General features: G+C 67.3%; 1 protein-coding gene across 14 annotated transcripts in view; it reads left to right on the top strand.

The window, feature by feature from the left end:
• Window positions 1–25,841, top strand: part of pacsin3 (protein kinase C and casein kinase substrate in neurons 3) — a 218,393-nt gene extending 192,552 nt beyond the window's left edge. For 13 of the 14 annotated variants that reach the window (XM_078220329.1, XM_078220327.1, XM_078220334.1 and 10 more), the window contains one exon: window positions 25,570–25,841. In XM_078220329.1, the coding sequence (XP_078076455.1) occupies window positions 25,570–25,685 (116 nt within the window). In that variant the 3' untranslated portion in view covers window positions 25,686–25,841. The remainder of the gene's footprint in view (window positions 1–25,569) is intronic. The other variant, XM_078220340.1, reaches the window with a different exon arrangement.
• The last annotated feature ends 463 nt before the right edge of the window (window positions 25,842–26,304 follow it).

Genomic DNA, 26,304 nt, shown 5'->3' on the forward strand with positions numbered 1-26,304 from the left:
CTGTAGCGAGAGGCCTGGGCGCGCCCCACTGGAGCAAGGGGCCTGGGCGCGTCCCACTGTAGCGAGAGGCCTGGGCGCGCCGCACTGTAGCAAGGGGACTGGGCGCGTCCCACTGTAGCAAGGGGCCTGGGCGCGCCCCACTGTAGCAAGGGGACTGGGCGCGTCCCACTGTAGCGAGGGGCCTGGGCGCGTCCCACTGTAGCGAGAGGCCTGGGCGCGCCGCACTGTAGCAAGAGGCCTCGGCGCGCCGCACTGTAGCAAGGGGCCTGGGCGCGCTCCACTGTAGCAAGGGGCCTGGGCGCGCTCCACTGTAGCGAGAGGCCTGGGCGCGCTCCACTGTAGCAAGGGGCCTGGGCGCGCTCCACTGCAGCGAGAGGCCTGGGCGCGCTCCACTGTAGCAAGGGGACTGGGCGGGTCCCACTGTAGCAAGGGGACTGGGCGCGTCCCACTGTAGCAAGGGGACTGGGCGCGTCCCACTGTAGCAAGGGAACTGGGCGCGTCCCACTGTAGCAAGGGGACTGGGCGCGTCCCACTGTAGCAAGGGGCCTGGGCGCGCCCCACTGTAGCGAGAGGCATGGGCGCGTCCCACTGTAGCAAGGGGCCTGGGCGCGTCCCACTGTAGCGAGAGGCCTGGGCGCGCCCCACTGGAGCAAGGGGCCTGGGCGCGCTCCACTGTAGCAAGAGGCCTGGGCGCGCTCCACTGTAGCGAGAGGCCTGGGCGCGCTCCACTGTAGCGAGAGGCCTGGGCGCGTCCCACTGTAGCGAGAGGCCTGGGCGCGCTCCACTGTTGCAAGGGGCCTGGGCGCGTCCCACTGTAGCAAGGGGCCTGGGCGCGTCCCACTGTAGCAAGGGGCCTGGGCGCGTCCCACTGTAGCAAGGGGCCTGGGCGCGCCCCACTGTAGCAAGAGGCCTGGGCGCGCCCCACTGTAGCAAGGGGCCTGGGCGCGCCCACTGTAGCAAGGGGCCTGGGCGCGTCCCACTGTAGCAAGGGGCCTGGGCGCGCTCCACTGTAGCGAGAGGCCTGGGCGCGTCCCACTGTAGCGAGAGGCCTGGGCGCGTCCCACTGTAGCGAGAGGCCTGGGCGCGTCCCACTGTAGCAAGGGGCGTGGGCGCGTCCCACTGTAGCAAGGGGCGTGGGCGCGTCCCACTGTAGCAAGGGGCCTGGGCGCGTCCCACTGTAGCAAGGGGCCTGGGCGCGCCCCACTGTCGCAAGGGGCCTGGGCGCGTCCCACTGTAGCAAGGGGCCTGGGCGCGTCCCACTGTAGCAAGGGGCCTGGGCGCGTCCCACTGGAGCAAGGGGCCTGGGCGCGCCCCACTGTAGCAAGGGGCCTGGGCGCGTCCCACTGTAGCAAGGGGCCTGGGCGCGCTCCACTGTAGCGAGAGGCCTGGGCGCGTCCCACTGTAGCGAGAGGCCTGGGCGCGTCCCACTGTAGCAAGGGGCCTGGGCGCGTCCCACTGTAGCAAGGGGCCTGGGCGCGCCCCACTGTAGCAAGGGGCCTGGGCGCGTCCCACTGTAGCAAGGGGCCTGGGCGCGTCCCACTGTAGCGAGAGGCCTGGGCGCGCTCCACTGTAGCAAGGGGCCTGGGCGCGCCCCACTGTAGCAAGGGGCCTGGGCGCGTCCCACTGTAGCAAGGGGCCTGGGCACACTCCACTGTAGCGAGAGGCCTGGACGCGCCCCACTGTCGCGAGAGGCCTGGGCGCGCTCCACTGTAGCAAGGGGCCTGGGCGCGTCCCACTGTAGCAAGAGGCCTGGGCGCGCTGCACTGTAGCGAGGGGCCTGGGCGCGCCCCACTGTAGCAAGGGGCTTGGGCGCGCCCCACTGTAGCAAGGGGCCTGGGCGCGCTCCACTGTAGCGAGAGGCCTGGGCGCGTCCCACTGTAGCAAGGGGCCTGGGCGCGTCCCAGTGTAGCGAGTGGCCTGGGCGCGCTGCACTGTAGCGAGAGGCCTGGGCGCGCTGCACTGTAGCGAGAGGCCTGGGCGCGTCCCACTGTAGCATGGGGCCTGGGCGCGCCCCACTGTAGCACGGGGCCTGGGCGCGCCCCACTGTAGCAAGGGGCCTGGGCGCGCCCCACTGTAGCAAGGGGCCTGGGCGCGCCCCACTGTAGCAAGGGGCCTGGGCGCGTCCCACTGTAGCAAGGGGCGTGGGCGCGCCGCACTGTAGCAAGGGGCCTGGGCGCGCCCCACTGTAGCAAGGGGCCTGGGCGCGTCCCACTGTAGCAAGGGGCCTGGGCGCGCTCCACTGTCGCGAGAAGCCTGGGCGTGCTCCACTGTAGCAAGGGGCCTGGGCGCGCCCCACTGTAGCAAGGGGCCTGGGCGCGCCCCACTGTAGCAAGAGGCCTGGGCGCGTCCCACTGTAGCAAGGGGCGTGGGCGCGTCCCACTGTAGCAAGGGGCGTGGGCGCGCCGCACTGTAGCAAGGGGCCTGGGCGCGCCCCACTGTAGCAAGGGGCCTGGGCGCGTCCCACTGTAGCGAGAGGCCTGGGCGCGTCGCACTGTAGCGAGAGGCCTGGGCGCGCTCCACTGTAGCGAGAGGCCTGGGCGCGCCCCACTTTAGCGAGAGGCCTGGGCGCGCCCCACTGTAGCGAGAGGCCTGGGCGCGCTCCACTGTCGCAAGGGGCATGGGCGCGTCCCACTGTAGCAAGGGGCCTGGGCGCGCCGCACTGTAGCAAGGGGCCTGGGCGCGCTCCACTGTAGCAAGGGGCCTGGGCGTGTCGCACTGTAGCAAGGGGCCTGGGCGTGTCGCACTGTAGCAAGGGGCCTGGGCGCATCCCACTGTAGCGAGAGGCCTGGGCGCGCTGCACTGTAGCGAGAGGCCTGGGCACGTCCCACTGTAGCAAGGGGCCTAGGCGTGCCGCACTGTAGCAAGAGGCCTGGGCGCGTCCCACTGTAGCAAGGGGCCTGGGCGCGCCCCACTGCCGCGAGAGGCCTGGGCGCGCTGCACTGTAGCGAGAGGCCTGGGCGCGTCCCACTGTAGCAAGTGGCCTGGGCGCGCCGCACTGTAGCAAGGGGCCTGGGCGCGTCCCACTGTAGCGAGAGGCCTGGGCGCGTCCCACTGTAGCAAGGGGCCTGGGCGTGTCCCACTGTAGCAAGAGGCCTGGGCGCGCTGCACTGTAGCAAGGGGCCTGGGCGCGTCCCACTGTAGCAAGGGGCCTGGGCGCGCCCCACTGTAGCAAGGGGACTGGGCGCGTCCCACTGTAGCAAGGGGCCTGGGCGCGTCCCACTGTAGCGAGAGGCCTGGGCGCGCCGCACTGTAGCAAGAGGCCTCGGCGCGCCGCACTGGAGCAAGGGGCCTGGGCGCGCTCCACTGTAGCAAGGGGCCTGGGCGCGCTCCACTGTAGCGAGAGGCCTGGGCGCGCTCCACTGTAGCAAGGGGCCTGGGCGCGCTCCACTGCAGCGAGAGGCCTGGGCGCGCTCCACTGTAGCAAGGGGACTGGGCGGGTCCCACTGTAGCAAGGGGACTGGGCGCGTCCCACTGTAGCAAGGGGACTGGGCGCGTCCCACTGTAGCAAGGGAACTGGGCGCGTCCCACTGTAGCAAGGGGACTGGGCGCGTCCCACTGTAGCAAGGGGCCTGGGCGCGCCCCACTGTAGCGAGAGGCATGGGCGCGTCCCACTGTAGCAAGGGGCCTGGGCGCGTCCCACTGTAGCGAGAGGCCTGGGCGCGCCCCACTGGAGCAAGGGGCCTGGGCGCGCTCCACTGTAGCAAGAGGCCTGGGCGCGCTCCACTGTAGCGAGAGGCCTGGGCGCGCTCCACTGTAGCAAGGGGCCTGGGCGCGTCCCACTGTAGCGAGAGGCCTGGGCGCGCTCCACTGTTGCAAGGGGCCTGGGCGCGTCCCACTGTAGCAAGGGGCCTGGGCGCGCTCCACTGCAGCGAGAGGCCTGGGCGCGCTCCACTGTAGCAAGGGGACTGGGCGGGTCCCACTGTAGCAAGGGGACTGGGCGCGTCCCACTGTAGCAAGGGGACTGGGCGCGTCCCACTGTAGCAAGGGAACTGGGCGCGTCCCACTGTAGCAAGGGGACTGGGCGCGTCCCACTGTAGCAAGGGGCCTGGGCGCGCCCCACTGTAGCGAGAGGCATGGGCGCGTCCCACTGTAGCAAGGGGCCTGGGCGCGTCCCACTGTAGCGAGAGGCCTGGGCGCGCCCCACTGGAGCAAGGGGCCTGGGCGCGCTCCACTGTAGCAAGAGGCCTGGGCGCGCTCCACTGTAGCGAGAGGCCTGGGCGCGCTCCACTGTAGCGAGAGGCCTTGGCGCGTCCCACTGTAGCGAGAGGCCTGGGCGCGCTCCACTGTTGCAAGGGGCCTGGGCGCGTCCCACTGTAGCAAGGGGCCTGGGCGCGTCCCACTGTAGCAAGGGGCCTGGGCGCGTCCCACTGTAGCAAGGGGCCTGGGCGCGCCCCACTGTAGCAAGAGGCCTGGGCGCGCCCCACTGTAGCAAGGGGCCTGGGCGCGCCCACTGTAGCAAGGGGCCTGGGCGCGTCCCACTGTAGCAAGGGGCCTGGGCGCGCTCCACTGTAGCGAGAGGCCTGGGCGCGTCCCACTGTAGCGAGAGGCCTGGGCGCGTCCCACTGTAGCGAGAGGCCTGGGCGCGTCCCACTGTAGCAAGGGGCGTGGGCGCGTCCCACTGTAGCAAGGGGCGTGGGCGCGTCCCACTGTAGCAAGGGGCCTGGGCGCGTCCCACTGTAGCAAGGGGCCTGGGCGCGCCCCACTGTAGCAAGGGGCCTGGGCGCGTCCCACTGTAGCAAGGGGCCTTGGCGCGTCCCACTGTAGCAAGGGGCCTGGGCGCGTCCCACTGTAGCAAGGGGCCTGGGCGCGCCCCACTGTAGCAAGGGGCCTGGGCGCGCCCCACTGTAGCAAGGGGCCTGGGCGCGTCCCACTGTAGCAAGGGGCCTGGGCGCGCTCCACTGTAGCGAGAGGCCTGGGCGCGTCCCACTGTAGCGAGAGGCCTGGGCGCGTCCCACTGTAGCAAGGGGCCTGGGCGCGTCCCACTGTAGCAAGGGGCCTGGGCGCGCCCCACTGTAGCAAGGGGCCTGGGCGCGTCCCACTGTAGCAAGGGGCCTGGGCGCGTCCCACTGTAGCGAGAGGCCTGGGCGCGCTCCACTGTAGCAAGGGGCCTGGGCGCGCCCCACTGTAGCAAGGGGCCTGGGCGCGTCCCACTGTAGCAAGGGGCCTGGGCGCGTCCCACTGTAGCGAGAGGCCTGGGCGCGTCGCACTGTAGCGAGAGGCCTGGGCGCGCTCCACTGTAGCGAGAGGCCTGGGCGCGCCCCACGTTAGCGAGAGGCCTGGGCGCGCCCCACTGTAGCGAGAGGCCTGGGCGCGCTCCACTGTCGCAAGGGGCATGGGCGCGTCCCACTGTAGCAAGGGGCCTGGGCGCGCCGCACTGTAGCAAGGGGCCTGGGCGCGCTCCACTGTAGCAAGGGGCCTGGGCGTGTCGCACTGTAGCAAGGGGCCTGGGCGTGTCGCACTGTAGCAAGGGGCCTGGGCGCATCCCACTGTAGCGAGAGGCCTGGGCGCGCTGCACTGTAGCGAGAGGCCTGGGCACGTCCCACTGTAGCAAGGGGCCTAGGCGCGCCGCACTGTAGCAAGAGGCCTGGGCGCGTCCCATTGTAGCAAGGGGCCTGGGCGCGCCCCACTGCCGCGAGAGGCCTGGGCGCGCTGCACTGTAGCGAGAGGCCTGGGCGCGTCCCACTGTAGCAAGGGGCCTGGGCGCGCCGCACTGTAGCAAGGGGCCTGGGCGCGTCCCACTGTAGCGAGAGGCCTGGGCGCGTCCCACTGTAGCAAGGGGCCTGGGCGTGTCCCACTGTAGCAAGAGGCCTGGGCGCGCTGCACTGTAGCAAGGGGCCTGGGCGCGTCCCACTGTAGCAAGGGGCCTGGGCGCGCCCCACTGTAGCAAGGGGACTGGGCGCGTCCCACTGTAGCAAGGGGCCTGGGCGCGTCCCACTGTAGCGAGAGGCCTGGGCGCGCCGCACTGTAGCAAGAGGCCTCGGCGTGCCGCACTGGAGCAAGGGGCCTGGGCGCGCTCCACTGTAGCAAGGGGCCTGGGCGCGCTCCACTGTAGCGAGAGGCCTGGGCGCGCTCCACTGTAGCAAGGGGCCTGGGCGCGCTCCACTGCAGCGAGAGGCCTGGGCGCGCTCCACTGTAGCAAGGGGACTGGGCGGGTCCCACTGTAGCAAGGGGACTGGGCGCGTCCCACTGTAGCAAGGGGACTGGGCGCGTCCCACTGTAGCAAGGGAACTGGGCGCGTCCCACTGTAGCAAGGGGACTGGGCGCGTCCCACTGTAGCAAGGGGCCTGGGCGCGCCCCACTGTAGCGAGAGGCATGGGCGCGTCCCACTGTAGCAAGGGGCCTGGGCGCGTCCCACTGTAGCGAGAGGCCTGGGCGCGCCCCACTGGAGCAAGGGGCCTGGGCGCGCTCCACTGTAGCAAGAGGCCTGGGCGCGCTCCACTGTAGCGAGAGGCCTGGGCGCGCTCCACTGTAGCGAGAGGCCTGGGCGCGTCCCACTGTAGCGAGAGGCCTGGGCGCGCTCCACTGTTGCAAGGGGCCTGGGCGCGTCCCACTGTAGCAAGGGGCCTGGGCGCGCTCCACTGCAGCGAGAGGCCTGGGCGCGCTCCACTGTAGCAAGGGGACTGGGCGGGTCCCACTGTAGCAAGGGGACTGGGCGCGTCCCACTGTAGCAAGGGGACTGGGCGCGTCCCACTGTAGCAAGGGAACTGGGCGCGTCCCACTGTAGCAAGGGGACTGGGCGCGTCCCACTGTAGCAAGGGGCCTGGGCGCGCCCCACTGTAGCGAGAGGCATGGGCGCGTCCCACTGTAGCAAGGGGCCTGGGCGCGTCCCACTGTAGCGAGAGGCCTGGGCGCGCCCCACTGGAGCAAGGGGCCTGGGCGCGCTCCACTGTAGCAAGAGGCCTGGGCGCGCTCCACTGTAGCGAGAGGCCTGGGCGCGCTCCACTGTAGCGAGAGGCCTGGGCGCGTCCCACTGTAGCGAGAGGCCTGGGCGCGCTCCACTGTTGCAAGGGGCCTGGGCGCGTCCCACTGTAGCAAGGGGCCTGGGCGCGTCCCACTGTAGCAAGGGGCCTGGGCGCGTCCCACTGTAGCAAGGGGCCTGGGCGCGCCCCACTGTTGCAAGAGGCCTGGGCGCGCCCCACTGTAGCAAGGGGCCTGGGCGCGCCCACTGTAGCAAGGGGCCTGGGCGCGTCCCACTGTAGCAAGGGGCCTGGGCGCGCTCCACTGTAGCGAGAGGCCTGGGCGCGTCCCACTGTAGCGAGAGGCCTGGGCGCGTCCCACTGTAGCGAGAGGCCTGGGCGCGTCCCACTGTAGCAAGGGGCGTGGGCGCGTCCCACTGTAGCAAGGGGCGTGGGCGCGTCCCACTGTAGCAAGGGGCCTGGGCGCGTCCCACTGTAGCAAGGGGCCTGGGCGCGCCCCACTGTAGCAAGGGGCCTGGGCGCGTCCCACTGTAGCAAGGGGCCTTGGCGCGTCCCACTGTAGCAAGGGGCCTGGGCGCGTCCCACTGTAGCAAGGGGCCTGGGCGCGCCCCACTGTAGCAAGGGGCCTGGGCGCGCCCCACTGTAGCAAGGGGCCTGGGCGCGTCCCACTGTAGCGAGGGGCCTGGGCGCGCTCCACTGTAGCGAGAGGCCTGGGCGCGTCCCACTGTAGCGAGAGGCCTGGGCGCGTCCCACTGTAGCAAGGGGCCTGGGCGCGTCCCACTGTAGCAAGGGGCCTGGGCGCGCCCCACTGTAGCAAGGGGTCTGGGCGCGTCCCACTGTAGCAAGGGGCCTGGGCGCGTCCCACTGTAGCGAGAGGCCTGGGCGCGCTCCACTGTAGCAAGGGGCCTGGGCGCGCCCCACTGTAGCAAGGGGCCTGGGCGCGTCCCACTGTAGCAAGGGGCCTGGGCGCACTCCACTGTAGCGAGAGGCCTGGACGCGCCCCACTGTCGCGAGAGGCCTGGGCGCGCTCCACTGTAGCAAGGGGCCTGGGCGCGTCCCACTGTAGCAAGAGGCCTGGGCGCGCTGCACTGTAGCGAGGGGCCTGGGCGCGCCCCACTGTAGCAAGGGGCCTGGGCGCGTCCCACTGTAGCAAGAGGCCTGGGCGCGCTGCACTGTAGTGAGGGGCCTGGGCGCGCCCCACTGTAGCAAGGGGCCTGGGCGCGCCCCACTGTAGCAAGGGGCCTGGGCGCGCTCCACTGTAGCGAGAGGCCTGGGCGCGTCCCACTGTAGCAAGGGGCCTGGGCGCGTCCCAGTGTAGCGAGTGGCCTGGGCGCGCTGCACTGTAGCGAGAGGCCTGGGCGCGCTGCACTGTAGCGAGAGGCCTGGGCGCGTCCCACTGTAGCATGGGGCCTGGGCGCGCCCCACTGTAGCACGGGGCCTGGGCGCGCCCCACTGTAGCAAGGGGTCTGGGCGCGCCCCACTGTAGCAAGGGGCCTGGGCGCGCCCCACTGTAGCAAGGGGCCTGGGCGCGTCCCACTGTAGCAAGGGGCGTGGGCGCGCCGCACTGTAGCAAGGGGCCTGGGCGCGCCCCACTGTAGCAAGGGGCCTGGGCGCGTCCCACTGTAGCAAGGGGCCTGGGCGCGCTCCACTGTCGCGAGAAGCCTGGGCGTGCTCCACTGTAGCAAGGGGCCTGGGCGCGCCCCACTGTAGCAAGGGGCCTGGGCGCGCCCCACTGTAGCAAGAGGCCTGGGCGCGTCCCACTGTAGCAAGGGGCGTGGGCGCGTCCCACTGTAGCAAGGGGCGTGGGCGCGCCGCACTGTAGCAAGGGGCCTGGGCGCGCCCCACTGTAGCAAGGGGCCTGGGCGCGTCCCACTGTAGCGAGAGGCCTGGGCGCGTCGCACTGTAGCGAGAGGCCTGGGCGCGCTCCACTGTAGCGAGAGGCCTGGGCGCGCCCCACTGTAGCGAGAGGCCTGGGCGCGCCCCACTGTAGCGAGAGGCCTGGGCGCGCTCCACTGTCGCAAGGGGCATGGGCGCGTCCCACTGTAGCAAGGGGCCTGGGCGCGCCGCACTGTAGCAAGGGGCCTGGGCGCGCTCCACTGTAGCAAGGGGCCTGGGCGTGTCGCACTGTAGCAAGGGGCCTGGGCGTGTCGCACTGTAGCAAGGGGCCTGGGCGCATCCCACTGTAGCGAGAGGCCTGGGCGCGCTGCACTGTAGCGAGAGGCCTGGGCACGTCCCACTGTAGCAAGGGGCCTAGGCGCGCCGCACTGTAGCAAGAGGCCTGGGCGCGTCCCACTGTAGCAAGGGGCCTGGGCGCGCCCCACTGCCGCGAGAGGCCTGGGCGCGCTGCACTGTAGCGAGAGGCCTGGGCGCGTCCCACTGTAGCAAGGGGCCTGGGCGTGCCGCACTGTAGCAAGGGGCCTGGGCGCGTCCCACTGTAGCGAGAGGCCTGGGCGCGTCCCACTGTAGCAAGGGGCCTGGGCGCGTCCCACTGTAGCAAGAGGCCTGGGCGCGCTGCACTGTAGCAAGGGGCCTGGGCGCGTCCCACTGTAGCAAGGGGCCTGGGCGCGCCCCACTGTAGCAAGGGGCCTGGGCGCGTCCCACTGTAGCGAGAGGCCTGGGCGCGTCGCACTGTAGCAAGAGGCCTGGGCGCGCCGCACTGTAGCAAGGGGACTGGGCGCGTCCCACTGTAGCAAGGGGCCTGGGCGCGTCCCACTGTAGCGAGAGGCCTGGGCGCGCCGCACTGTAGCAAGAGGCCTGGGCGCGCCGCACTGTAACAAGGGGACTGGGCGCGTCCCACTGTCGCAAGGGGACTGGGCGCGTCCCACTGTCGCAAGGGGACTGGGCGCGTCCCACTGTAGCACGGGGCCTGGGCGCGCCCCACTGTAGCGAGAGGCATGGGCGCGTCCCACTGTAGCAAGGGGCGTGGGCGCGTCCCACTGTAGCGAGAGGCCTGGGCGCGTCGCACTGTAGCGAGAGGCCTGGGCGCGCTCCACTGTAGCGAGAGGCCTGGGCGCGCCCCACTGTCGCGAGAGGCCTGGGCGCGCTCCACTGTCGCAAGGGGCCTGGGCGCGTCCCACTGTAGCAAGGGGCCTGGGCGCGCCGCACTGTAGCAAGTGGCCTGGGCGCGCTCCACTGTAGCAAGGGGCCTGGGCGTGTCGCACTGTAGCAAGGGGCCTGGGCGTGTCGTACTGTAGCAAGGGGCCTGGGCGCATCCCACTGTAGCGAGAGGCCTGGGCGCGCTGCACTGTAGCGAGAGGCCTGGGCGCGTCCCACTGTAGCAAGGGGCCTAGGCGCGCCGCACTGTAGCGAGAGGCCTGGGCGCGTCCCACTGTAGCAAGGGGCCTGGGCGCGCCCCACTTTCGCGAGAGGCCTGGGCGCGCTGCACTGTAGCGAGAGGCCTGGGCGCGTCCCACTGTAGCAAGGGGCCTGGGCGCGCCGCACTGTAGCAAGGGGCCTGGGCGCGTCCCACTGTAGCAAGAGGCCTGGGCGCGCTGCACTGTAGCAAGGGGCCTGGGCGCGTCCCACTGTAGCAAGGGGCCTGGGCGCGCCCCACTGTAGCAAGGGGACTGGGCGCGTCCCACTGTAGCAAGGGGCCTGGGCGCGTCCCACTGTAGCGAGAGGCCTGGGCGCGTCGCACTGTAGCAAGAGGCCTGGGCGCGCCGCACTGGAGCAAGGGGACTGGGCGCGTCCCACTGTAGCAAGGGGCCTGGGCGCGTCCCACTGTAGCAAGAGGCCTGGGCGCGCCGCACTGTAGCGAGAGGCCTGGGCGCGTCCCACTGTAGCAAGGGGCCTGGGCGCGCCCCACTGTAGCAAGGGGCCTGGGCGCGTCCCACTGTAGCGAGAGGCCTGGGCGCGTCCCACTGTAGCGAGAGGCCTGGGCGCGCCCCACTGTAGCAAGGGGCCTGGGCGCGTCCCACTGTAGCAAGGGGCCTGGGCCCGTCCCCTGTAGCAAGGGGCCTGGGCGCGCTGCACTGTAGCAAGGGGCCTGGGCGCGTCCCACTGTAGCAAGGGGCCTGGGCGCGTCCCCTGTAGCAAGGGGCCTGGGCGCGTCCCACTGTAGCGAGAGGCCTGGGCGCGTCCCACTGTAGCGAGAGGCCTGGGCGCGCTGCACTGTAGCGAGAGGCCTGGGCGCGCTGCACTGTAGCGAGAGGCCTGGGCGCGCTGCACTGTAGCAAGGGCCCTGGGCACGCTGCACTGTAGCGAGAGGCCTGGGCGCGCTGCACTGTAGCGAGAGGCCTGGGCGCGCCCCACTGTAGCAAGGGGCCTGGGCGCGTTCCACTGTAGCGAGAGGCCTGGGCGCGCTGCACTGTAGCGAGAGGCCAGTGCGCGCTGCACTGTAGCGAGAGGCCTGGGCGCGCTGCACTGTAGCAAGGGGCCTGGGCGCGCCGCACTGTAGCGAGAGGCCTGGGCGCGTCCCACTGTAGCGAGGGGCCTGTGCGCGTCCCACTGTAGCGAGAGGCCTGGGCGCGTCCCACTGTAGCAAGGGGCCTGGGCGCGCCGCACTGTAGCAAGGGGACTGGGCGCGTCCCACTGTAGCAAGGGGCCTGGGCGCGTCCCACTGTAGCGAGAGGCCTGGGCCCGTCCCACTGTAGCAAGAGGCCTGCGCGCGCTGCACTGTAGCGAGAGGCCTGGGCCCGTCCCACTGTAGCAAGAGGCCTGCGCGCGCTGCACTGTAGCAAGGGGCCTGGGCGCGTCCCACTGTAGCAAGAGGCCTGGGCGCGCTGCACTGTAGCAAGGGGCCTGGGCGCGTCCCACTGTAGCAAGGGGCCTGGGCGCGCCCCACTGTAGCAAGGGGACTGGGCGCGTCCCACTGTAGCAAGGGGCCTGGGCGCGTCCCACTGTAGCGAGAGGCCTGGGCGCGTCGCACTGTAGCAAGAGGCCTGGGCGCGCCGCACTGGAGCAAGGGGACTGGGCGCGTCCCACTGTAGCAAGGGGCCTGGGCGCGTCCCACTGTAGCAAGAGGCCTGGGCGCGCCGCACTGTAGCGAGAGGCCTGGGCGCGTCCCACTGTAGCAAGGGGCCTGGGCGCGCCCCACTGTAGCAAGGGGCCTGGGCGCGTCCCACTGTAGCGAGAGGCCTGTGCGCGTCCCACTGTAGCGAGAGGCCTGGGCGCGCCCCACTGTAGCAAGGGGCCTGGGCGCGTCCCACTGTAGCAAGGGGCCTGGGCCCATCCCCTGTAGCAAGGGGCCTGGGCGCGCTGCACTGTAGCAAGGGGCCTGGGCGCGTCCCACTGTAGCAAGGGGCCTGGGCGCGTCCCCTGTAGCAAGGGGCCTGGGCGCGTCCCACTGTAGCGAGAGGCCTGGGCGCGTCCCACTGTAGCGAGAGGCCTGGGCGCGCTGCACTGTAGCGAGAGGCCTGGGCGCGCTGCACTGTAGCGAGTGGCCTGGGCGCGCTGCACTGTAGCAAGGGCCCTGGGCACGCTGCACTGTAGCGAGAGGCCTGGGCGCGCTGCACTGTAGCGAGAGGCCTGGGCGCGCCCCACTGTAGCAAGGGGCCTGGGCGCGTTCCACTGTAGCGAGAGGCCTGGGCGCGCTGCACTGTAGCGAGAGGCCAGTGCGCGCTGCACTGTAGCGAGAGGCCTGGGCGCGCTGCACTGTAGCAAGGGGCCTGGGCGCGCCGCACTGTAGCGAGAGGCCTGGGCGCGTCCCACTGTAGCGAGGGGCCTGTGCGCGTCCCACTGTAGCGAGAGGCCTGGGCGCGTCCCACTGTAGCAAGGGGCCTGGGCGCGCCGCACTGTAGCAAGGGGACTGGGCGCGTCCCACTGTAGCAAGGGGCCTGGGCGCGTCCCACTGTAGCGAGAGGCCTGGGCCCGTCCCACTGTAGCAAGAGGCCTGCGCGCGCTGCACTGTAGCAAGGGGCCTGGGCGCGTCCCACTGTAGCGAGAGGCCTGGGCCCGTCCCACTGTAGCAAGAGGCCTGCGCGCGCTGCACTGTAGCAAGGGGCCTGGGCGCGTCCCACTGTAGCAAGGGGCCTGGGCGCGCCCCACTGTAGCAAGGGGCCTGGGCGCGTCCCACTGTAGCGAGAGGCCTGGGCGCGTCCCACTGTAGCAAGGGGCCTGGGCGCGCCGCACTGTAGCAAGGGGACTGGGCGCGTCCCACTGTAGCAAGGGGCCTGGGCGCGTCCCACTGTAGCGAGAGGCCTGGGCCCGTCCCACTGTAGCAAGAGGCCTGCGCGCGCTGCACTGTAGCAAGGGGCCTGGGCGCGTCCCACTGTAGCGAGAGGCCTGGGCCCGTCCCACTGTAGCAAGAGGCCTGCGCGCGCTGCACTGTAGCAAGGGGCCTGGGCGCGTCCCACTGTAGCAAGGGGCCTGGGCGCACCCCACTGTAGCAAGGGGCCTGGGCGCGTCCCACTGTAGCGAGAGGCCTGGGCGCGTCGCACTGTAGCGAGAGGCCTGGGCGCGCTGCACTGTAGCGAGAGGCCTGGGCGCGCCCCACTGTAGCAAGGGGACTGGGCGCGTCCCACTGTAGCGAGAGGCCTCGGCGCGCTCCACTGTAGCACGGGGCCTGGGCGCGCCGCACTGTAGCAAGGGGACTGGGCGCGTCCCACTGTAGCGAGAGGCCTCGGCGCGCTCCACTGTAGCAAGAGGCCTGGGCGCGCCGCACTGTAGCAAGGGGACTGGGCGCGTCCCACTGTAGCGAGAGGCCTCGGCGCGCTCCACTGTAGCAAGAGGCCTGGGCGCGCCGCACTGTAGCAAGGGGACTGGGCGCGTTCCACTGTAGCAAGGGGCCTGGGTGCGCCCCACTGTAGCAAGGGGACTGGGCGCGTCCCACTGTAGCAAGGGGCCTGGGCGCGTCCCACTGTAGCGAGAGGCCTGGGCCCGTCGCACTGTAGCAAGAGGCCTGGGCGCGCCGCACTGTAGCAAGGGAATTGGGCGCGTCCCACTGTAGCAAGGGGCCTGGGCGCGTCCCACTGTAGCGAGAGGCCTGGGCGCGCCGCACTGTAGCAAGAGGCCTGGGCGCGCCGCACTGTAGCAAGGGGACTGGGCGCGTCCCACTGTCGCAAGGGGACTGGGCGCGTCCAACTGTCGCAAGGGGACTGGGCGCGTCCCACTGTAGCAAGGGGCCTGGGCGCGCCCCACTGTAGCGAGAGGCATGGGCACGTCCCACTGCAGCAAGGGGCCTGGGCGCGTCCCACTGTAGCGAGAGGCCTGGGCGCGCCCCACTGTAGCGAGAGGCCTAGGCGCGCTCCACTGTAGCAAGGGGCCTGGGCGCGCCCCACTGGAGCGAGGGGCCTGGGCGCGCTCCACTGTAGCAAGGGGCCTGGGCGCGCTCCACTGTAGCGAGAGGCCGAGGCGCGCTCCACTGTAGCAAGGGGCCTGGGCGCGCTCCACTGTAGCGAGAGGCCTGGGCGCGCTCCACTGTAGCGAGAGGCCTGGGCGCGCTCCACTGTCGCAAGGGGCCTGGGCGCGCTCCACTGTAGCAAGGGGCCTGGGCGCGTCCCACTGTAGCAAGGGGCCTGGGCGCGTCCCACTGTAGCAAGGGGCCTGGGCGCGCTCCACTGTCGCAAGGGGCCTGGGCGCGCTCCACTGTAGCAAGGGGCCTGGGCGCGTCCCACTGTAGCAAGGGGCCTGGGCGCGCTCCACTGTAGCGAGAGGCCTGGGCGCGTCCCACTGTAGCGAGAGGCCTGGGCGCGTCCCACTGTAGCAAGGGGCCTGGGCGCGTCCCACTGTAGCAAGGGGCCTGGGCGCGCCCCACTGTAGCAAGGGGCCTGGGCGCGTCCCACTGTAGCAAGGGGCCTGGGCGCGTCCCACTGTAGCAAGAGGCCTGGGCGCGCTCCACTGTAGCAAGGGGCCTGGGCACGCCCCACCGTAGCAAGGGGCCTGGGCGCGTCCCACCGTAGCAAGGGGCCTGGGCGCGTCCCACTGTAGCAAGGGGCCTGGGCGCGCCGCACTGTAGCAAGGGGCCTGGGCGCGCCCCACTGTAGCAAGGGGCCTGGGCGCGTCCCACTGTAGCGAGCGGCCTGGGCGCGTCGCACTGTAGCGAGAGGCCTGGGCGCGCTCCACTGTAGCGAGAGGCCTGGGCGCGCCCCACTGTAGCGAGAGGCCTGGGCGCGCTCCACTGTAGCAAGGGGCCTGGGCGCGTCCCACTGTAGCAAGGGGCCTGGGCGCGCTCCACTGTCGCAAGGGGCCTGGGCGCGTCGCACTGTAGCAAGGGGCCTGGGCGCGTCCCACTGTAGCGAGAGGCCTGGGCGCGCTGCACTGTAGCGAGAGGCCTGGGCGCGTCCCACTGTAGCAAGGGGCCTGGGCGCGCGCACTGTAGCTAGAGGCCTGGGCGCGTCCCACTGTAGCAAGGGGCCTGGGCGCGCCGCACTGTAGCGAGAGGCCTGGGCGCGTCCCACTGTAGCGAGGGGCCTGGGCGCGTAACACTGTCGCGTGGGGCCTGGGCGCGTCCCACTGTAGCAAGGGGCCTGGGCGCGCCGCACTGTAGCGAGAGGCCTGGGCGCGTCCCACTGTAGCGAGGGGCCTGGGCGCTTCCCACTGTAGCGAGAGGCCTGGGCGCGTCCCACTGTAGCAAGGGGCCTGGGCGCGCCGCAGTGTAGCAAGGGGCCTGGGCGCGTCCCACTGTAGCGAGAGGCCTGGGCGCGTCCCACTGTAGCAAGGGGCCTGGGCGCGTCCCACTGTAGCAAGGGGCCTGGGCGCGTCCCACTGTAGCAAGGGGCCTGGGCGCGTCCCACTGTCGCAAGGGGCCTGGGCGCGTCCCACTGTAGCAAGGGGCCTGGGCGCGTCCCACTGTAGCGAGAGGCCTGGGCGCGTCCCACTGTCGCGAGAGGCCTGGGCGCGTCCCACTGTAGCAAGGGGCGTGGGCACGCCGCACTGTAGCAAGTGGCGTGGGCGTGCCCCACTGTAGCAAGGGGCGTGGGCGCGCCCCACTGTAGCAAGGGGCGTGGGCGCGCCGCACTGTAGCAAGGGGCGTGGGCGCGCCCCACTGTAGCAAGGGGCGTGGGCGCGCCGCACTGTAGCAAGGGGCGTGGGCGCGCCGCACTGTAGCAAGGGGCGTGGGCCCGCCACATTGTAGCAAGGGACATGGGCGCGCCGCACTGTAGCAAGGGGCGTGTGCGCGCCGCACTGTAGCAAGGGGCGTGGGCGCGCCGCACTGTAGCAAGGGGCGTGGGCGCGCCGCACTGTAGCAAGGGGCGTGGGGGCGCCGCACTGTAGCAAGGGGCGTGGGCGCGCCCCACTGTAGCAAGGGGCGTGGGTGCGCCGCACTGTAGCAAGGGGCGTGGGCGCACCGCACTGTAGCAAGGGACGTCGGCGCGCCGCACTGTAGCAAGGGGCGTGGGCGCGCCGCACTGTAGCAAGGGGCGTGGGCGCGCCGCACTGAAGCAAGGGGCGTGGGCGCGCTGCGTTGTAGCAAGGGGCGTGGGCGCGCTGCGTTGTAGCAAGGGGCGTGGCCGCCCCGCTTTGTAGCAAGGGGCATGGGCGCGCCGCACTGTAGCAAGGGGCGTGGGCGCGCTGCGTTGTAGCAAGGGGCGTGGGCGTGCCGCGTTGTAGCAAGGGGCGTGGGCGCGCCGCTCTGTAGCAAGGGGCGTGGGCGCGCCGCCCTGTGGCAAGGGGACTGGGCGCGTCCCACTGTAGCGAGAGGCCTCGGCGCGCTCCACTGTAGCAAGAGGCCTGGGCGCGCCGCACTGTAGCAAGGGGACTGGGCGCGTCCCACTGTAGCGAGAGGCCTCGGCGCGCTCCACTGTAGCAAGAGGCCTGGGCGCGCCGCACTGTAGCAAGGGGACTGGGCGCGTTCCACTGTAGCAAGGGGCCTGGGCGCGCCCCACTGTAGCAAGGGGACTGGGCGCGTCCCACTGTAGCAAGGGGCCTGGGCGCGTCCCACTGTAGCGAGAGGCCTGGGCCCGTCGCACTGTAGCAAGAGGCCTGGGCGCGCCGCACTGTAGCAAGGGAATTGGGCGCGTCCCACTGTAGCAAGGGGCCTGGGCGCGTCCCACTGTAGCGAGAGGCCTGGGCGCGCCGCACTGTAGCAAGAGGCCTGGGCGCGCCGCACTGTAGCAAGGGGACTGGGCGCGTCCCACTGTCGCAAGGGGACTGGGCGCGTCCAACTGTCGCAAGGGGACTGGGCGCGTCCCACTGTAGCAAGGGGCCTGGGCGCGCCCCACTGTAGCGAGAGGCATGGGCACGTCCCACTGCAGCAAGGGGCCTGGGCGCGTCCCACTGTAGCGAGAGGCCTGGGCGCGCCCCACTGTAGCGAGAGGCCTAGGCGCGCTCCACTGTAGCAAGGGGCCTGGGCGCGCCCCACTGGAGCGAGGGGCCTGGGCGCGCTCCACTGTAGCAAGGGGCCTGGGCGCGCTCCACTGTAGCGAGAGGCCGAGGCGCGCTCCACTGTAGCAAGGGGCCTGGGCGCGCTCCACTGTAGCGAGAGGCCTGGGCGCGCTCCACTGTAGCGAGAGGCCTGGGCGCGCTCCACTGTCGCAAGGGGCCTGGGCGCGCTCCACTGTAGCAAGGGGCCTGGGCGCGTCCCACTGTAGCAAGGGGCCTGGGCGCGTCCCACTGTAGCAAGGGGCCTGGGCGCGCTCCACTGTCGCAAGGGGCCTGGGCGCGCTCCACTGTAGCAAGGGGCCTGGGCGCGTCCCACTGTAGCAAGGGGCCTGGGCGCGCTCCACTGTAGCGAGAGGCCTGGGCGCGTCCCACTGTAGCGAGAGGCCTGGGCGCGTCCCACTGTAGCAAGGGGCCTGGGCGCGTCCCACTGTAGCAAGGGGCCTGGGCGCGCCCCACTGTAGCAAGGGGCCTGGGCGCGTCCCACTGTAGCAAGGGGCCTGGGCGCGTCCCACTGTAGCAAGAGGCCTGGGCGCGCTCCACTGTAGCAAGGGGCCTGGGCACGCCCCACCGTAGCAAGGGGCCTGGGCGCGTCCCACTGTAGCAAGGGGCCTGGGCGCGTCCCACTGTAGCAAGGGGCCTGGGCGCGCCGCACTGTAGCAAGGGGCCTGGGCGCGCCCCACTGTAGCAAGGGGCCTGGGCGCGTCCCACTGTAGCGAGCGGCCTGGGCGCGTCGCACTGTAGCGAGAGGCCTGGGCGCGCTCCACTGTAGCGAGAGGCCTGGGCGCGCCCCACTGTAGCGAGAGGCCTGGGCGCGCTCCACTGTAGCAAGGGGCCTGGGCGCGTCCCACTGTAGCAAGGGGCCTGGGCGCGCTCCACTGTCGCAAGGGGCCTGGGCGCGTCGCACTGTAGCAAGGGGCCTGGGCGCGTCCCACTGTAGCGAGAGGCCTGGGCGCGCTGCACTGTAGCGAGAGGCCTGGGCGCGTCCCACTGTAGCAAGGGGCCTGGGCGCGCGCACTGTAGCGAGAGGCCTGGGCGCGTCCCACTGTAGCAAGGGGCCTGGGCGCGCCGCACTGTAGCGAGAGGCCTGGGCGCGTCCCACTGTAGCGAGGGGCCTGGGCGCGTAACACTGTCGCGTGGGGCCTGGGCGCGTCCCACTGTAGCAAGGGGCCTGGGCGCGCCGCACTGTAGCGAGAGGCCTGGGCGCGTCCCACTGTAGCGAGGGGCCTGGGCGCTTCCCACTGTAGCGAGAGGCCTGGGCGCGTCCCACTGTAGCAAGGGGCCTGGGCGCGCCGCAGTGTAGCAAGGGGCCTGGGCGCGTCCCACTGTAGCGAGAGGCCTGGGCGCGTCCCACTGTAGCAAGGGGCCTGGGCGCGTCCCACTGTAGCAAGGGGCCTGGGCGCGTCCCACTGTAGCAAGGGGCCTGGGCGCGTCCCACTGTCGCAAGGGGCCTGGGCGCGTCCCACTGCAGCAAGGGGCCTGGGCGCGTCCCACTGTAGCGAGAGGCCTGGGCGCGTCCCACTGTCGCGAGAGGCCTGGGCGCGTCCCACTGTAGCAAGTGGCGTGGGCGTGCCCCACTGTAGCAAGGGGCGTGGGCGCGCCCCACTGTAGCAAGGGGCGTGGGCGCGCCGCACTGTAGCAAGGGGCGTGGGCGCGCCCCACTGTAGCAAGGGGCGTGGGCGCGCCGCACTGTAGCAAGGGGCGTGGGCGCGCCGCACTGTAGCAAGGGGCGTGGGCCCGCCACATTGTAGCAAGGGACATGGGCGCGCCGCACTGTAGCAAGGGGCGTGTGCGCGCCGCACTGTAGCAAGGGGCGTGGGCGCGCCGCACTGTAGCAAGGGGCGTGGGCGCGCCGCACTGTAGCAAGGGGCGTGGGGGCGCCGCACTGTAGCAAGGGGCGTGGGCGCGCCCCACTGTAGCAAGGGGCGTGGGTGCGCCGCACTGTAGCAAGGGGCGTGGGCGCACCGCACTGTAGCAAGGGACGTCGGCGCGCCGCACTGTAGCAAGGGGCGTGGGCGCGCCGCACTGTAGCAAGGGGCGTGGGCGCGCCGCACTGAAGCAAGGGGCGTGGGCGCGCTGCGTTGTAGCAAGGGGCGTGGGCGCGCTGCGTTGTAGCAAGGGGCGTGGCCGCCCCGCTTTGTAGCAAGGGGCATGGGCGCGCCGCACTGTAGCAAGGGGCGTGGGCGCGCTGCGTTGTAGCAAGGGGCGTGGGCGTGCCGCGTTGTAGCAAGGGGCGTGGGCGCGCCGCTCTGTAGCAAGGGGCGTGGGCGCGCCGCCCTGTGGCAAGGGGCGTGGGCGCGCCGTCCTGTGGCAAGGGGCGTGGGCGCGCTGCCCTGTGGCAAGGGGCGTGGGCGCGCCGCCCTGTAGCAAGGGGCGTGGGCGCGCCGCCCTGTTGCAAGGGGCGTGGGCGCGCCGCCCTGTAGCAAGGGGCGTGGGTGCTCCCCACTGTAGCAAGGGGCGTAGGCGCGCCACGCTGTAGCAAGGGGCGTGGGCGCGCCACACTGTAGCAAGGGGCGTGGGCGCGCCACACTGTAGCAAGGGGCGTGGGCCCGCCACACTGTAGCAAGGGGCGTCGGCGCGCCACACTGTAGCAAGGGGCGTGGGCGCGCCCCACTACAAAGGGGCGTGGCCGCGCCCCACTACAAAGGGGCGTGGCCGCGCCCCACTACAAAGGGCGTGGGCGCGTCGCACTGTACAAAGGGCGTGGGCCCGCAGCACTGTACAAAGGGCGTGGACGCGTCGCACTGTACAAAGGGCGTGGGCGCGTCGCACTGTACAAAGGGCGTGGGCGCGTCGCACTGTACAAAGGGCGTGGGCGCGCGCACTGTACAAAGGGCGTGGGCGCGCCGCACTGTACAAAGGGCGTGGGCGCGCCGCACTGTACAAAGGGCGTGGGCCCGCCCCACTGTACAAAGGGCGTGGGCCCGCCCCACTGTACAAAGGGCGTGGGCCCGTCGCACTGTACAAAGGGCGTGGCCCCGTCGCGCTGTACAAAGGGCGTGGGCCCGTCGCACTGTACAAAGGGCGTGGGCCCGTCGCACTGTACAAAGGGCGTGGGCCCGCCGCACTGTACAAAGGGCGTGGGCCCGCCGCACTGTACAAAGGGCGTGGGCCCGTCGCACTGTACAAAGGGCGTGGGCCCGCCGCACTGTACAAAGGGCGTGGGCCCGTCGCACTGTACAAAGGGCGTGGGCCCGCCGCACTGTACAAAGGGCATGGGCCCGTCGCACTGTACAAAGCGCGTGGGCCCGCCGCACTGTACAAAGGGCGTGGGCCCGTCGCACTGTACAAAGGGCGTGGGCCCGTCGCACTGTACAAAGGGCGTGGGCCCGCCGCACTGTACAAAGGGCGTGGGCCCGTCGCACTGTACAAAGGGCGTGGGCCCGTCGCACTGTACAAAGGGGCGTGGGCCCGCCGCACTGTACAAAGGGCGTGGGCCCGCCGCACTGTACAAAGGGCGTGGGCCCGTCGCACTGTACAAAGGGCGTGGGCCCGTCGCACTGTACAAAGGGCGTGGGCCCGTCGCACTGTACAAAGGGCGTGGGCCCGTCGCACTGTACGAAGTGGCGTAGCCGCACTGCACTGAACTAAGGGGCGTTGGCCCGCCACACTGCAGGAAATTGCGTGCGTGGCCGTACTGTAGGAATGTGCATGCGCGCGCTGCAGTGAAGTAAGGGGTGTCGGCGCACCGCACTGTAGCAAGGGGCGTCGGCGCACTGCACTGTAGCAAGGGACGTCGGCGCACTGCACTGTAGCAAGGGGTGTCGGCGCACCGCACTGTAGCAAGGGGTGTCGGCGCACTGCACTGTAGCAAGGGGTGTCGGCGCACTGCACTGTAGCAAGGGGCGTGGGCGCACCGCACTGTAGCAAGGGGCATGGGCGCACTGTACTGTAGCAAGGGGCGTCGGCGCACCGCACTGTAGCAAGGGGCGTCGGCGCACCGCACTGTAGCAAGGGGCATGGGCGCACTGTACTGTAGCAAGGGGTGTCGGCTCACCGCACTGTAGCAAGGGGTGTCGGCGCACTGCACTGTAGCAAGGGGCATGGGCGCACCGCACTGTAGCAAGGGGCGTCGGCGCACCGCACTGTAGCAAGGGGCGTCGGCGCACCGCACTGTAGCAAGGGGCGTCGGCGCACCGCACTGTAGCAAGGGGCATTGGCGCACCGCACTGTAGCAAGGGGCGTCGGCGCACCGCACTGTAGCAAGGGGCGTGGGCGCACCGCACTGTAGCAAGGGGCGTGGGCGCGCTGTAGTGTAGCAAGGGGCATGGGTGCGCCGCACTGTAGCAAGTGTTAGATTTGGTTGTGGGAGAGCACTTTGGAGATAGTGACCACAATTCGGCATCTTTCATTATTGCAATGGAGAGGGATAGGCCCTTACGGCAGGGCAAGGTTTATAATTGGGGGAGGGGTAATTATGATGCGATTAGGCAAGAATTAGGGAGCATAAGATGGGAACAGAAACTGTCAGGGAAAGGCTCAAATGAAAAGTGAAGCTTGTTCGAGGAACAAATACTGCGTGTCCTTAATAGGTATGTCCCTGTCAGGCAGGGAGGAAATGGCTGAGTGAGGGAACCATGGTTCACAAAAGAGGTAGAATGTCTTGTCAAGAGGAAAAAGGAAACGAATGTAAGGTTGAGAAAACAAGGTTCAGTTGGGTCGCTTGAGGGTTACGAGGTGGCAAGGTTACAAGGTAGCTAAAAAAAAGGGCTTCGGAGAGCTAGGAGAAGTCCTTGGTGGGTCGGATCAAGGAAAACCCCAAGGCCTTTTTACGCTTATGTGAGGACTAAAAGAATGACCAGGGTGAGGTTGGGGCCGGTCAAGGACAGTAGTGGGAACTTGTGCATGGAGTCAGTAGAGATAGGAGAGGTGATGAATGAATACTTTTCTTCAGTGTTCACCAAGGAGAGGGGCCATGTTTTTGAGGATGAGTGTGTGATACAGGCTGATAGGCTGGAGGAGGTAGATGTTCTGAGGGAAGGTGTGTTAGCAATTTTGAAAAACCTGAGGGTCGATAAGTCCCCTGGGCCAGATGGGATATATCCTAGGATTCTTTGGGAGGCAAGGGATGTGATTGCAGAACCTTTGGCTTTGATCTTTGGGTCCTCACTGTCCACGGGGATAGTGCCAGAGGACTGGAGAGTGGCGAATGTTGTTCCTCTGTTCAAGAAAGGAAATAGGAATGACCCTGGTAATTATAGGCCGGTCAGTCTTACTTCAGTGGTCGGTAAGTTAATGGAAAAGGTCCTGAGGGATAGGATTTATGACCAATTGGAAAGATGCAGCTTAATCCGGGATAGTCAATACGGATTTGTGAAGGGTAAGTCTTGCCTAACAAATTTGATAGAATTCTTTGAGGAGGTAACTAAGTATGTTGATGAAGGTAGAGTAGTTGCTGTCATATACATGGATTTTAGTAAGGCGTTTGATAAGGTTCCCCATGGTCGGCTCATGAAGAAAGTAAGGATGTGTGGGATAGAGGGAAATTTGGCCGATTGAATAAGTAACTGGCTATCTCATACAGGACAGAGGGTGGTGGTGGATGGAAAATTTTCAGACTGGAGACCAGTTACCAGCGGTGTACCACAGGGATCAGTGCTGGGTCCTCTGCTATTTGTGATTTTTATCAATGACTTGGAGGAGGGGGCTGAAGGGTGGGTCAGTAAATTTGCTGATGACACCAAGATTGGTGGAGTTGTGGATGTGGAGGGCTGTTGTAGACTGCAAAGAGACATTGATAGGATGCAGAGCTGGGCCGGAAAATGGCAGATGGAGTTTAACACTGATAAGTGCGAGGTGATTCATTTTGGTAGGACAAATTTGAATGCGGATTACAGGGTCAAAGGTAGGGTTCTGAGGAATGTGGAGGAACAGAGAGATCTTGGGGTTCATATCCACAGATCTCTAAAGGTTGCCACTCAAGTGGATAAAGCCGTGGAGAAGGCAGCGTTTATTAACAGGGGGTTTGAGTTTAAGAGCCGTGGGGTTATGCTGCAACTGTACAGGACCTTGGTGAGACCACATTTGGAATATTGTGTGCAGTTCTGGTCACCTCACTATAAGAAGGATGTGGAAGCATTGGAGAGAGTGCAGAGGACATCTACCAGGATGCTGCCTGGTTTGGAGGGTAGGTCTTATGAGGAAAGGTTGAGGGAGCTAAGGCTTTTCTCTTTCGAGCAGAGGAGGATGAGAGGCGACTTAATCAAAGTTTATAAGATGATGAGGGGGATAGAGAGAGTGGACATTCAGAGACTAATTCCTCGGGTGGATGTAGCTGTTACTCGGGGCATAACTATAAGATTCATGATGGGAGATATCGGAGGGATGTCCGAGGTAGGTTCTTTACGCAGAGAGTGGTTGGGGTGTGGAATGGACTGCCTGCCGTGATAGTGGAGTCGGACACTTTAGGAACTTTCAAGCGGTTATTGGATAGGCACATGGAGCACACCAGAATGATAGGGAGTGGGATAGCTTGATCTCGGTTTCGGACAAAGCTAGGCACAACATTGAGGGCCGAAGGGCCTGTACTGTGCTGTACTGTTCTATGTTCTAAGGGGCATGGGCGCGCCGCTCTGTAGCAGGTGGCGTGAGCGCGCCACACTGTAGAAATGGGCATGAGTGCACCCCATTGTAGCAAGGGGCGTGGGCGTGCCCTACTGTAGCAAGGGGCATGGGTGCACCCCACTGTAGCAACGGGCCTGGGCGCGCCCCACTGTAGCAACAGGCCTGGGCGTGCCGCACTGTTGCGAGGGGCGTGGGCGTGCCGCACTGTAGTGAGGAGCATGCGCGCGCCATGCTGTAGCGAGGGGCCTGGGCGCGCCATGCTGTCGCTAGGGGTCTGGGGACGCTGCGCTGTAGCGAGGGATGTGGGCGTGCCGCGCTGTACCAATATGTGTGTCTGCATCAGCCTTCCCCCAGTTTAGATCTTTGATTCCTGACCCTTCCTTGACCTTTTCCATAACAATCTTGAATCAAAGTTAGTTAGAATCATAGAATTCCAGTAGTGCAGAAGTAGGCCATTTGGCTCATAAAGTCTGCACCAATTTTCCAATACAGCATCTAACCCAGGCCGGTAACCCCACATATTTACCCCGCTAATCCCCAGAACCTACACATTTTAGGACACTAAGGGGCAATTTTGCATGACCTATCCACCTAACGAGCACATCTTTTGGATTGTGGGAGGCAATCAGGGTGTTGCACCTTGTGCATGTCTGAGTGTCTAACTGTTAATCTGGGTAATTTGGACTGTTTGGAACCATGTAAATTTACAATGTAATAAACGGTATTCGGCCCATCATGTTTGGTTTTTACCCCTCTTGCTTGAACAGTTAAACCAGGACAATGAGTGGAGGGGCAGGGTGTCTTCCTCCAGTAATGGGCATTTGGAACCAGGCTGGCAGAGTGTTTTTTTCATGGATTGAGCAAATTGTGTGATGTGGGCTATAAAATTAATTATAGGGTTGTCTCAGTGGAAGCTAATGGATGCCTTGCAGCATAAATAGCACTAGATGTCAAGAACCTTTCGCCTGAAACTGACCAGTGAGTAAACTGGCTAACTGACAAATGAACCAAATGACCATGCTCAGCAAGATCAAATCTGTGGCTTTACCAGAAATCCACAGCATCTCTGGGTTACTAATACATGATGTGGAGATGCCGGCGTTGGACTGGGGTAAGCACAGTAAGAAGTCTCACAACACCAGGTTAAAGTCCAACAGGTTTATTTGGTAGCAAATACCATAAGCTTTCGGAGCACTGCTCCTTCGTCAGATGGAGTGGATATCCTCTCCATAGAGAGATATCCACTCCATCTGACGAAGGAGCAGTGCTCCAAAAGCTTATGGTATTTGCTACCAAATAAACCTGTTGGACTTTAACCTGGTGTTGTGAGACTTCTTACTGTGCTTACTAATACATGACATGGTCAGATGCTGCTGTCCATAAAACACACTATCCACTGACTTCATTATCAGAAACAACACGGGAATGGTCACTCACTTCATCAAATACTGGGAGAGGTGGCTAACTTTGGATTGGCTGTTCATTGTACCGTTTGATGATGAAAAGAAGATTGGAGCACTTTGAGATTGTATATAACATCAGCACGGCTGTATTTATTGTTGATTGATTGTTACCCTAGGATTAAACCACACGGTGTGGGAATCCTAAGCATTGGAATGGGTGCAACAATTCACTTTTCACAATAATCTGGCACGTTTTGTGGTTACTCTGTCTGCCCTCCCACGCCTCCTCAGCCTTGATTTTGATTGGTCACAAATCATCCGATTTGTTGGGTTCCCTTTGCCAGTTTGTTCCCTCCAGGATGCGAGTCATCGCCACCAAACAAACAAAGTTTCGTTACTCTCTATGCTCTTGTTGACTTTCTTCACAGGTCAAGAGTTAATGAAGATTGGTGAAGAGGATGAACAGGGCTGGTGTAAAGGTCAACTGGACAATGGTCAATCAGGACTCTACCCTGCCAACTACGCAGTCCTTGTGAACTCCTGACAAATGCTTCATAAAACCAGCACTGTACAACCCTCTACCCTCTCTACCCGCCCCCCCACCCTCTCTACCCGCCCCCCCACCCTCTCTACCCGCCCCCCCCACCCTCTCTACCCGCCCCCCCCACCCTCTCTACCCGCCCCCCCACCCTCTCTACCCACCCCCCCCACCCTCCTACCCGCCCCCCCCACCCTCTCTACCCGCCCCCCCCACCCTCTCTACCCGCCCCCCCCCACCCTCTCTACCCGCTCCCCCCCACCCTCTCTACCCCCCCCCCACCCTCTCTACCCGCCCCCCCCACCCTCTCTACCCGCTCCCCCCCACCCTCTCTACCCCCCCCCCCCCCCCCCCACTCCTGCTGCCTACGGCTAATTATTCTGCTTCATATTCCCCCTGCCACAGCCTATTCCTGCTCCAAATGAAGGATTAGAAAGATACGAGAGGGGGAGAACTTGAGCTTATTAATCAATGGGGCTAGTTCACTTCACTTGTATCGTCCTTGGTTAAGTTTTTCTTTTTGCTGATCAATTGCCTGAGGTAGAGATTAGCAGCTTCTAGAATGAACTGAGTAGTATTTATGGTCGATAAGAGGAGACTCTGATTTGTCTCCTGGTTTAGTGAA

The sequence above is a fragment of the Mustelus asterias genome, chromosome 9, assembly GCF_964213995.1.
Source record: "Mustelus asterias chromosome 9, sMusAst1.hap1.1, whole genome shotgun sequence".
In the NCBI taxonomy this organism is placed as follows: domain Eukaryota; kingdom Metazoa; phylum Chordata; class Chondrichthyes; order Carcharhiniformes; family Triakidae; genus Mustelus; species Mustelus asterias.